This window comes from Rhineura floridana, chromosome 10 (genome assembly GCF_030035675.1).
Source record: "Rhineura floridana isolate rRhiFlo1 chromosome 10, rRhiFlo1.hap2, whole genome shotgun sequence".
NCBI lineage: Eukaryota > Metazoa > Chordata > Lepidosauria > Squamata > Rhineuridae > Rhineura > Rhineura floridana.
In genome coordinates this window covers 17,806,650-17,818,792 of record NC_084489.1, presented here as the reverse complement: position 1 = coordinate 17,818,792, position 12,143 = coordinate 17,806,650, and the positions used below count along the sequence as shown (strand labels likewise).

The window sequence follows — 12,143 nt, the reverse complement described above, 5'->3', positions numbered from 1 at the left end:
GGAGAAAGTTCTCCATCACTGGTGTTGCACCGAGTATCCAGGTGGGCAAAGCTGGGTCAGATCAACTCCTCCAAGCCCATCCACCCAGGTCTCGGTAATGCACACCAAATCGGCACCTTCATCCACGATCAAATCATGGATGAGTATTGTGTACCGATCTGGCATTAAACAACATCACACAGAACAGTAGGCACAGCAGATGAGCAATGAGGAACCCATCCACGAGAGGAGTGGCAGCAAGGAACAAGGCACAGATAGCCTTGCCCTCGTCTTCTATGGTAATTCACCACCTCCCCATGGCTATACTTCCCTCTACCCATGATCACTGAAATTGGGATGGCATCACCCATGTTCCTCCTTACTAAGACTCTTCCTAAATACCTGATATGGACCCAACAAGAGCCCACCAACAAAACCTACCTGAGCCTCTGTGAGAATTGTGAACAGTCAGACCCATTCAATATTTTTCACACAGGGCACATCTGCTCCCCTAGTCTCACACCCAGGGAGGGCCAGACTTTTGCCAGTTACAGAATTAGAATAGAATTATACCTGAAGATAACTGAAAGTCAATACATAGAATGTATGGAACACATTTTACCTTATATGCACAAATATTTGTTTGTAAGGATGGTCTACATACATAATCAGTATAATGACAGAGAAGGCTGCTCACAGAAGATAAGGGGGAGCTCTTACGAGAGGGGTGTGCTAGAAATGTGGAAATCCCTGCTTACATGATATTGAGTGATGGGTTGAGTAGATGTTTTCAACAAGGTACAAAGTAATAATTAGTTCTTACAGGCAAAATTTTAATTCAGGGATGCAGAACTTGTGGCCCTCCAGATGTTATTGGACTCCAAACACCATCAGCCCCAGCTAGTATGGCCATCTGTCAGAGATTGTGGGAGCTGCAGTTCACCAACATCTAGAAAGTCACAGGTTCCCCAACCCTATTTAACAGAATAATTTAGGGTGATGCAATCAAATATAGCGCAATTACATAAAAGGTTATGAAGCCTTCAGAAAGTTGGTAAATAATTCTTCCATATGTTAAAGACATATGCATACTTCTATTACCTCTGTCTTAGAATATACTTTGGATTTGGAAAGGCAAGGAATAAGCAGTATGAAATCTTGCACATGAATGACTGCAAAATAAATACTGAAAGCAAATGAAAAGTCTCTCAATGTACAAAATTTTCACAAGAATAAAAATGCATGTTTGACATACCAAATTCATACACCACACCAAGAGAGGAATCCAACTGCTCCCATTGTGCTCCTGGATGGGCTTTTGATCTGTTGGTTGCCTCTGCTAACAAAGAGGTGGCTTTTGCCAATTTGGCCATCGTTCTGTGGCTCTTAACAGCATTTTCCATGCTGTTCTGGAAGCCCCCCCCACCACCAAATGTTTGGGTGCAGGGAGGAGGGAAATCAGAAAAATTACCTTCTCTCTTCTTCAATCAGAAGAGGCATGTGTTGAATCAAAAGCCCTTCTATGAAATCAAGGGCATCAGTTGGATTCTAGTCTATGTAAATAATTATCAGACCATAAGAAAAAGTATACTGGATATTCCTAGAGGCATATTTTAAAACAAATTATTAAGTAACAAGTTACTAATAGGGACAATAAGATCTAAGTAAATGTAAATGGACTGCCTTCAAGCTGATTCCAATTTATGGCGACCCTATGAATAGGGTTTTCATGGTAAGCGGTATTCAGAGGGGGTTTACCATTGCCTTCCTCTGAGGCTGAGAGGCAGTGAATGGCCCAAGGTCACCCAGTGAGCTTCGTGGTGTGTGGGGATTTGAACCCTGGTCTCCCAGGTCGTAGAACAGCACCTTAACCACATAGGTTGCTGAAATGTCAGTTTCAGCATCCTGCCTCTGCTGAGATTTGAACATAAGAAACGCAGTGATTGGCCCAAGGTCACAGCTTGATGGCTGTGTGGGGATTCGAACCCTGGTCTCCCAGGTCATATCTAGGTACTCTTAAACAATGCTAAAGGCTGAGAGCGAACAGGGATAAATCTGTATTAGCCAATGCAGCTTCCTGAACCCAGAACTCCGAAGTCACATTTGTTATCCATACTGGCCTAATAGTTTTGAGGTGTGTGTGTTAAACTGCACCAACACTTCCTTATCAAAGCTGCAGTGGTACTAGCAAGTAAGATTCTTCATACCATACATTTGTAAAGCCTACATTCATATCTAACTTTTGAAGGATCATTACAAAGTAAGAAGCAACGCAAACTTAGCTTTAGAAATAATAATAAAATCTAACACCTTGTCATCTCAAAATCCCTAAATTCAACTACTTTTTATTCCCAGATCACAAATGCTATTGGATACTCACCACTGATGTTGCTCGAAATCATATTGCCACAGTTTTTCACTTCGTCAAATTTCATAAATATTGTCTGTAACCTGAAAATAAGAATATAGTTTAATAAAAGCATATACATATAATTCCTTTCCCAACTATTTTACATTACAGTTTAAGCTAATCCCCATTTTTTTTTAAGGACTTCACAATGCCTGGTCAAGCACTAATTTCAAGAAAGCCCAGCAATGTCTCATATATGAACAATAAAGCTAAGCCAGTGATCATAATTTACAAAATTGTGTTTGGACCATGTTCTAGCATGTTTTTATTATACAGCAGAAAGAAAGCATATAACCACATTCTCACTATTACGCATGGGTCAGAAATCTCTCTTCACAATTATCTAGAGAAAACATACATCTATATAGAGTTCATCAATCTATTTATTGGTTTCCCTTTGAGTTATTCGCCCTTTGGTTTCCCCCAATGTTTTTTTCCTGCTAGCTTGTCTCATTATTTTACATATCCAAGACATTTTAGCCTCTGCGTCCTATTTTCAGCAAGTAATGTTGGCTGATTTCCTGATGCTTGCTGTTCCTAGAGCTTTCTAATCCTCCAGATGTTAGATTTGCTCATTCTATTATGTAGCCCATAATCTGCAACCCTGTTTTATTATTTAAGATCCATAGGCCAAGTTTCAAAAGTGTACATCCTCTAAGGCTGCAATCCAATACACATTTACCTGGGAATAAGTCCCACTGAACCCAATGGAGCTGACTTCTAAGTAGACATGCATTGGATTGCAGCCTCAGTCCTATTATAAATATTTAAATTTCAAATTCTGCAAAGGAATCTAAATGTTCCGAAAATATAATTAAGTATAACAGTGAACTGATTACTGTTGCTTTCCATTTCAAATGACAATACATACATGACCCTAATGGAAATAGTCAGACTTCTCAAATTACAATGCTCGCTTTCCTTGAAACCTTGATCTCAATTTGAAGCTCTCGTGGCAATGATTAACTTCAAAATAGCAATAAACATGTGACTGGTAAGCGTTCGGCATACTTGTTTCTTGAAAATTCCTCAAAAAGGGAGAAAAGAAGGAAATCTCACGTTTCTTCCTTATCCGGAAGAAATTATTCCCAGTCAGAAAAGAGCCTTCTGACTGAATTTAAACTGGATAAGTTTCATCCAAGACAGAGCTCGTCTCAGAGGCTGCACAGGCGTAGGGATCCTTCGTTTTGATTGTTGGAGTCTGGAATTCGTCAGAATTGTCTGTCTTCCAGCAGCTCAGACAGAGCGAGGATTTTTATGCTAGCTCAGCTGGATAAGTGATCCGTTTTTTTTTACGGATTAACAGGCAAACATCCTCCTGTCTACATTCATCATTTTCTTATCTATACAGCTAAAGAGATTTGTCAAAGTAACAGCAATTGAGATAACCTAGGTGAGGTAAGACTTTCCTTTTTTTATTCACGGAACTAAGGGGGAAGAAAATATAAATAGCTTATCTTTTTTTTTATTGCAAAAAGCTGACATGGAAAATAGCATTTTAAAGATTACAACGGACGGGAGATTTCTGATTGGAAGAGATAAGAAATCTTTTTGATTTATAAGACTTTTGTGTAATATATGGCTGGGACTATTTTTCCTGATCTACTTTTTTTTTTGACGAATCTGCTCATTCTCTCTGCTACTAGTTATTTGGACGCTGTGAACTAAAGCCGTTCTTACACTTCCGGGCAGATAAGAGATAAGGGCTGTCTAGCGTGTGACGTTAGTTGGTTGGAAAGATTAACTCCTTAGTAACTGGTTAAAGAAATAAGCTGCTCTTTGTTTGGGACATTGAAAATTGAAGGAGTTTTGTTCCTTTGGCTTTAAGAATGACAATTAAGAAGATCATGGATGTACAAGAAGGGACTTTATCTCTAGACATGTTTCAGAAAATAATGAATGGGATTAACTCAATAAAACAAGAACTGAGAAATAATAGACAAGCGTGGAGAATTGAATTTGAAGAAATGAGACAGGAGCTGAAAGAAACTCAGGATTCTATGAGAAAGGAGAATAAAGATAGATCTGGAAAACAAAAAAAGGATGAAAGAGAAATTAAAGGCAAGGTTCAAACTATGGAGATTGGCTTAATTATGGACATGAAAAAAGATTTGGATTTCCTGGCTGTGATGGATCCTGGAGACAAATATTACAGTTTGGAATTCAGCGCTGTCCCTGAAGGAATTGAAGAGATTGGAGATAAAGATATTATTGGTTCAAAAAAATTCCTGGACTGGAAGGATTTGATGGAACTTGAAATGGAGAAAGTTAACAGAATTAATCCCTGTTTTGTGTCAATGGAAAAATCTTCAAGAGATGTACTAGTGTATCATGTGGAAAAGAGGAACAGAGATGCGGCTTTGCAACAATACTTCAGTGATACGTTTGGATTTGATGGCAAGAAAATATCTGTGATGGAGGAAATTCCTATCAGACTTTTATTATATGACTATGACAGCAAGATTTTTGGGTGCGTAAAGATGGAAGATGGACCCAATATGGATAATGACAGAAGAGCGATTTAAAATTACTGGACTTAGTAGATTTGATGGGTTGGATTAATTGATATGTTTATTTAGTAAAAAAAATTGATTGATATATATCTCAAGGATTGGAAACTTCTCTTTGACTTTTTGTGGAAGATTAAAATGATAGGATGTTAATGAGATTTGAAACTAACTAAGATAACCGCTGGAGGAAGGTGATTTTATAATCTATTAAGAGATAGGTTTGTTATACATTATAGATTTATAGCTGAATTATAGCGATTTGAAATTACTGGACTTAGTAGATTTGATGAGTTGGATTAACTGGCATGTTTATTTAGAAAAAAAATTGATTGACATATATCTCAAGGATTGGAAACTTCTCTTTGACTTTTTGTGGAAGATTAAAATGATATGATGTTAATGAGATTTGAAACCAACTAAGATAACCGCTGGAGGAAGGTGATTTTATAATCTATTAAGAGATAGGTTTGATATATATTATAGATTTATAGCTGAACTATGACAAATCGGAAGTCAATATTCTTTCTTTTTTATATATATATATATTCTTTTTGTATTGTACTAGTTATTGATTTGTGTTGTTTTCTTTTTGTATTGTTTTGGTTTTGAAAATTGGAATAAAAATTAATTGCAAAAAAAAAAAGGGAGAAAAGAAGGAATACAATTTTTTTAAAGAAGGATGTTTTCTGACCACATAGACAAATGGAAGTCTATGACAAATGGAGTCTCAATAAAGCAGCTGTTTGAAACTTTGGGAAAATACAGTGACAAAGATGGGAGCAATGGGCACCTGTGTGTTATTTTTGTTTTAAAAACTCAAAAGATCACAGCACTACTGGGGCAATAGAGATTCGCCTGTCTTCCTTCTTGTAGACTGCAATTCAAGGGCACTTTGTGTGCCGATTTAAAGACAGTTGTTTACCTTTAACAGATATTCCTTGAGCGAGTATCTGTGCTGTCACACACACGGGGGTTGTGTCCCTGTGCAGATCAACTCTAGGAATGTTGTAGAACTTTAGTCTGAAAACTGAAATGAAACCACTGTCCCTAAAGACATTAGGAATGTGATACATCTCAGCTTCCTTTAGGTAGGAGCATGTGAGGCAGAAAATATTTGGAACAGTGTTTTGTCAAATTCTGTACAACAGTTGATAAAAGGAGTGCATCCATTGGTCCCAAGTAATGGATTAATGTACAGTATCTCAAAAGCCTCAAAACTATGAGCAAAATACAAGGAGTGAATTAAAGGCTCTATGAAGGAGTACAATGTTCTCACCTAAGCAGCTCATATTGTAAGCATGTTTTGAAAGAAAGTACTTTATGTGATATAATAGTGAGGTTTCTTCATGAAACAATGATCCAAAGGGGATCTCAAGGTTCAATGATGCTAATTCTATCTGAACAATTAGTACTATTTGGTGAATAGAACAGAATGGGGCATAACTTTCAGTGACCAAACTATAGTCTTCACTTTGTGAAGTCCTTCCAGTGGTATCTTCTGTTTTGGCACTAAAGATTCCCTTACCACTGAAAGGCAAGTTTTCTGTGTGTGCACATTTTCCTGATAGAAGAATGATGGTTCTCATCAAGGTTTTGACCTTTAGATGCTATTTTATTTATTTATTAAATTTAGATCCCATCCTGCCTCCTAGAAGGAGCCCTGGGCAGCAAACAAAAACACTAAAAACACTCTAAAATGTCTTAAAAACAAAAGACTAAAACATATTAAAACAAAACATATTTTAAAAAAGCTTTAAAAACATCTTAAAAAAGTAATTCCAACACAGAAGCAAACTGGAACAAGGTCTCTACTTAAAAGGCGTATTGAAAGAGGAATGTGAAAGAGGAATAATATGATTTGTGGTGTTCCTCTGCTGTTTGATTAGCTGTATTTTTCTCTTTATTTAACAGAATCACAACCTGCTTTTCAAGAGACATTCTTCACAGAGCAGCATTACAAAATATAAAACTCGAATATAATTTTAACACATCTACCTCACAATACCACTAAAAGCCAAAAAAAAGATCAGCCCAGCAAACATCCTAAACATACAAAACCAGCCCATAACAGCATTTGTACCACTCAATTTATAGTTAACCACTGAAGGCCATAACAAAAAGGCAGGTCTTCAAAATCCCTTAAAAATATTGAAGGACAGGTCTTGCCTGATCTCATGAGGGAATGAGTTCTGTAACTGTGGGGTGACTGCTGTGGGCACCTAAGCAGGAACTCTGAAGCAGATCTTAAAGCATGGGCAGGTTGACATGGGTGCAGGCAATCCTTTAAGTAACCCTCCTAAAACATTTAGGGCTTTAAAATGTCATCACTTCTTTGATTTTTGAATTGTGCTTGAAAACACATAAGTAACCAGTGTAACTGGTATATTATAGATCAGTGATTCTCTTTTTTTTTCAATTAATTTTTATTCAAGTTTCCAAAACCAAAACAATACAAAAAGGCAAAACACAATTCAACAATACAATAAAAAAAACAAAAAAAAAAAATATTGACTTCCGATTTGTCTTAGTTCAGCTATAAATCTATAATATATAACAAGCCTGACTCTAAATAGATTATAAAATCACCCTCCTCCAGCAGTTATCTTAATTGGTTTCAAATATCATTAACATCATATCATTTTATTCTTCCACAAAAAGTCAAAGAGAAGTTTCCAATCCTTGAGATATATGTCCATCAATTTTTTTTTCTAGATAAACATGTCAATTAATCCAACTCATCAAGTTTACTAAGTCCAGTAATTTCAAATCGCTCTTCTTCCATTATCCGTATTGATTCCATCTTCCATCTTCCATCTTTACGCACCCCATAATCTTGCTGTCATAGTCACATAATAAAAGTCTGATAGGAATTTCCTTTATCACAGATATTTTCTTGCCATCCATTCCGAACGTATCACTGAAGTATTGTTGCAAAGCCACATCTCTGTTCCTCTTTTTTACATGATACACTAGCACATCTCTTGAGGATTTTTCCATTGACACAAAACAGGGATTAATTCTGTTAACTTTCTCCATTTCAAGTTCCATCAAATCCTTCCAGTCCAGGAATTTTTTTGAACCGATAATATCTTTATCTCCAATTTCTTTAATTCCTTCAGGGACAGCGCTGAGTTCCAAACCATAATATTTGTCTCCAGGATCCATCACAGCCAGGAAATCCAAATCTTTTTCCATGTCCATATTTAATCCAATCTCCATAGTTTGAACCTTGCCTTTAATTTCTCTTTCATCCTTTTTTGGTTTTCCAGATCTATCTTTATTCTCCTTTCTCATAGAATCCTGAATTTCTTTCAGCTCCTGTCTCATTTCTTCAAATTCAATTCTCAACGCTTGACTATTATTTCTCAGTTCTTGTTTTATTGAGTTAATCCCATTCATTATTTTCTGAAACATGTCTAAAGATAAAGTCCCTTCTTGTACATCCATAGTCTTCTTAATTGTCATTCTTAAAGCCAAAGGAACAAAACCCCTTCAATTTTCAATGTCCCAAGCAAAGAGCAGTTTATTTCTTTATCCAGTTACAAAGGAGTTAATCTTTCAAACCAACTGGCATCACACTCTAGACAGCTCTTATCTCTTAAATGCCCAGAAGTGCAAAAACAGCTTTAGTTGACAGCGTACAAATAACTAGTAGCAGAAAGAGTGAGCAGATTCGTCAAAAAAAAAAGTAGATCAGAAAAAATAGTCCCAGACTTATGTTACACAAAAGTCTTATAAATCAAAAATCTCTTCCAATCAGAAACCCCTCATTCGTTGTAATCTTTATAATGCTATTTTCCATGTCAGCTTTTTGCAATAACAAAAAGATAGGCTATTTTTATTTTCTTCCCCCTTAATTCCATGAGTAAAAGAGAAGGAGTTTTAACTCACCCAGGTTATCTTAATTGCTGTTCCTTTGACAAATCTCTTTAGCTGTATAGATAAGAAAGTGATAATCGTAGACAGGAGAATGCTTGCCTGTTAGTCCGTATTTTTTTAAAGAGAAAAAAAAACGGATCACTTGTTCAGCTGAGCTAGCTAAAAATCCTCGCTCCGTTCGAGCTGCTGGAAGACCTTCTTTCACAGACAATTCTGACGAATTCCAGTCTCCAACAATCACAACAAAGCTGTGTGGGAGATCTCACGTTTCTTCCTTATCCGGAAGAAATTATCCCCAGTCAAAAAAAAACTTTTCTGACTGGATTTATAGCTGAAAAAGTTTCATCCAAGACGAGAGCCGTCTCAGAGGCTGCACAGGCGGAGGGATCCTCCTGGGAAGTCTATAAATCAGTGATTCTCAAACAGTGCGCCGTGGCACACTGGTGCACCACAAGAGGTGGATAGGTGTGCCGCGAATATTATGAAAGTATATTTTAAAAATGAGAAGAAACCCATTTGTATAGAGATTTATTACATCCATGATCAATTATTCAGTTTAAAATATATTAATATATTTTTAAATTTGTACACAAAGTGCGCCAGAAAAATGTTTATATATTTTACCGTGTGCCGCAAACCAAAAATATTTGAGAACCACTGTTGTAGATGCTCTGACTGCCTGGTCCCAACCAGCAGCTGGATAGCTGCATTTATACCAGTTCAAGTTTCTAAAATATAAATCTTCAAAATGTAAAGGGAGCACTATGAAGAGAACATAAGGGCCATAGCTCAGTAGTAGAGCATCTGTCTTGCATTGAGAAGGTCCCAGGTTCAATCCCCAGTATCTCCAGGGCTGGGAGAGCCTTCTGCCTGAAACCCTTGAGGGCTGCTGCCAGTCAGTGAAGATAATACTGAATTAGATGGACCAAGGGTCTGACTCAGTATGAGGCAGCTTCCTATGTAACATCACAGTAGTTCAGCCTAGGTGTCACTAGTACATGGATAACTGAGGCAAGATCATCTGATCTCCTCTGATAAAGTCAAAGCTGATGAACAAGTTGAAGCTGGTAAAAAGAACCCTTGGCTACTGCTGCCACCTAAGCATTCCCAACTGGTGTAGAGTCAAGCATCACTCCTAGATATGAACTTTATCCTTCAGGGGGAGTGTAACACTATTTAGCAAGCCTTTTTTACAAGCTACCAAGAAAAAAGCAAAGATTAATACAGTGATTCCCAACCTGGGGGCCGCGAACCAGTAAAATGGGGGTCGTGGGCAAGAGAGCAGACTGCAGAGGAAATGCCGCTGCTGCCACCACCGCAAGTACGGAGGCAGGGGGAAAGAGCCTGCCTGCCTGCGGCATCACTAGGGGGGTGCGGACCGCACTGGGTGTGACACCATCAGAGGGGTGACACCCAGAGCTGCCCCTAGGCACCGGGAAGCGGGGCAGGCGGAGAGCTGCCCTGCCTGCGCTAGCACGTGGAAGGCGTGGGGGAAGAGCAGGGAAGGGCGCCGTGCCAGGCTGGATCTCCCACGGGGCAGGGCCTTGAGCAGCATTGCAGCCAGTTACCAGGCAGGTTAGGCTAGAGGCTGCTGCACCACCACCACCACCACCACCAGGGGTGACTGTCTTGCCCACCACAGAGAAGGGAAAGGCAAGTTCCGGAGCCGGCCGGCCGTTCCCAAGGTAACTTTTATTCAAATGCTGTGAGAACCTGTCTTTCCTTTGTGTAAGGTCATTGGACGGTGTTGTATATTTTGTTTTTAAGTTGCTTGCTCTTTTAATTAGTTTGTATTATAACCTTACATTTTTAAACTTTAAAAACCTGTTAAATTATTAAATTAAAATACTTCTGAAGCATTTTTTATATATGACACCCAATTGTTCTTAAATTCCCTGCCCCACAGTAGTGTAGTGGCAATTTCAGACAGCTGCAAAACATCACCAGCCTTCACATTAACTCAGTTATACCATGGATTTAAGAGCCTGTCAACACTTAATCATTTGGTCACCTGGACACTCTTAGGCTGCATTCATACTGTACATTTATTGCACTATTATTCCACTTGAAACAGTCATGGCTTCCCCCAAAGTATGCTGGGAGGTGTAGTTTCTTGAGGGTGCTAAGAGTTGTAACAAGGCCCTTGTTCCCCTCACAGATCTACAATTCCCAGAGTTTCCTGGGAGAAAAGGGTTGGAATGTTAAACCACTCAGGGAATTGTAGCTCTCTGAGGAGAACAGGAGCCTCCTAACAACTCTCAGCACCCTTGATAAACTATACTTTCCAGGCATTTGTGGGGGAAGCCATGAGTATTTAAAGCGGAATAATAGTAGAATAAATGCATGGTGTGAATGTGACCTGGCTTCACTCTTCTTCAGAATGTGGGTTTCAGAAGTAATTATCAGAGCAGATTCATTTGGGGAGTGACTTGTTCTGGTGGGTGGGTGGGTGAGTGAGCGAGTATGTGTGTGTGTATGCATGTGTGTATGCATGTGCACCTGCACGTGTGTGGGGCTGGGAGTCCCTGGGTATGGGTATGACATTACTTAACACTTCATTAATTTTTTTTCCAATTAACAGATACTAAAATTACAACAATTAGCATGTGGGGGGTCACAAATTTTTTTGAGTTTAAAAAGGGGGTCCCGTACTCATAAAGGTTGGGAACCACTGATCTAATACACACATCTATTATTTTGACTACCACCAAATGCCATCACAAACAGTTCTCGTTCCAGGTTTTTTACACACATGCACACAAAATATTTGGTAGTAGCATGTAAAACTAATGAAGTGTTAATCACTAGATTATTGTAATTTACTTGGTTTTAGATTAATGCAATGTAAAGCCATGCAATCATAGCCAACTTACTATGATGCCATTAATTTCTTATCAGGCACACCCATGATTTTATGGCTATCACTACTTCATTTCTTCTCAAGGAACACAATATTAACTATTTTACTATACTGCGTGCAAATATATGACAGGAGGGTCACACTTCCATTTGTTTCAACTAGCTATCTAGCTTTTCAAAGCTTACTAGCATAGTTCATCATCCTATCAAAGAGAATTTCTCACAATGATGGGAAAATGGATATATATTTTTCTTCTTCCTTTAAATCCTGGGATCATTCAATGAAGCCCAATGGTAAGTGATTCAGGACAGAGAAAAGTATTTCTTCACAGCCCATCAATTGAATTCACTGTCACAAGAAATGGTAATGATCACCAACCTAGATGGTTTTAAAAGGGGCTAGACAAATTCATGGAAAATAAGGCTATCAATAGTTTTAAGTCAGGAGCAGAGACAGAATACCTTTGTATACCAGTTGCTGGGGAATGGGAGCAAGACAGAGCTAG

The 12,143-nt window shown here is 38.2% G+C and overlaps 1 protein-coding gene across 9 annotated transcripts in view; it reads right to left on the bottom strand.

Moving 5' to 3' along the window:
• CLASP2 (cytoplasmic linker associated protein 2) overlaps positions 1–12,143 on the bottom strand; it is a 232,004-nt gene that overhangs the window by 186,369 nt on the left and 33,492 nt on the right. For all 9 annotated transcript variants that reach the window (XM_061587096.1, XM_061587086.1, XM_061587088.1 and 6 more), the window contains exon 7: positions 2,360–2,430. In XM_061587096.1, the coding sequence (XP_061443080.1) occupies positions 2,360–2,430 (71 nt within the window). The remainder of the gene's footprint in view (positions 1–2,359; positions 2,431–12,143) is intronic.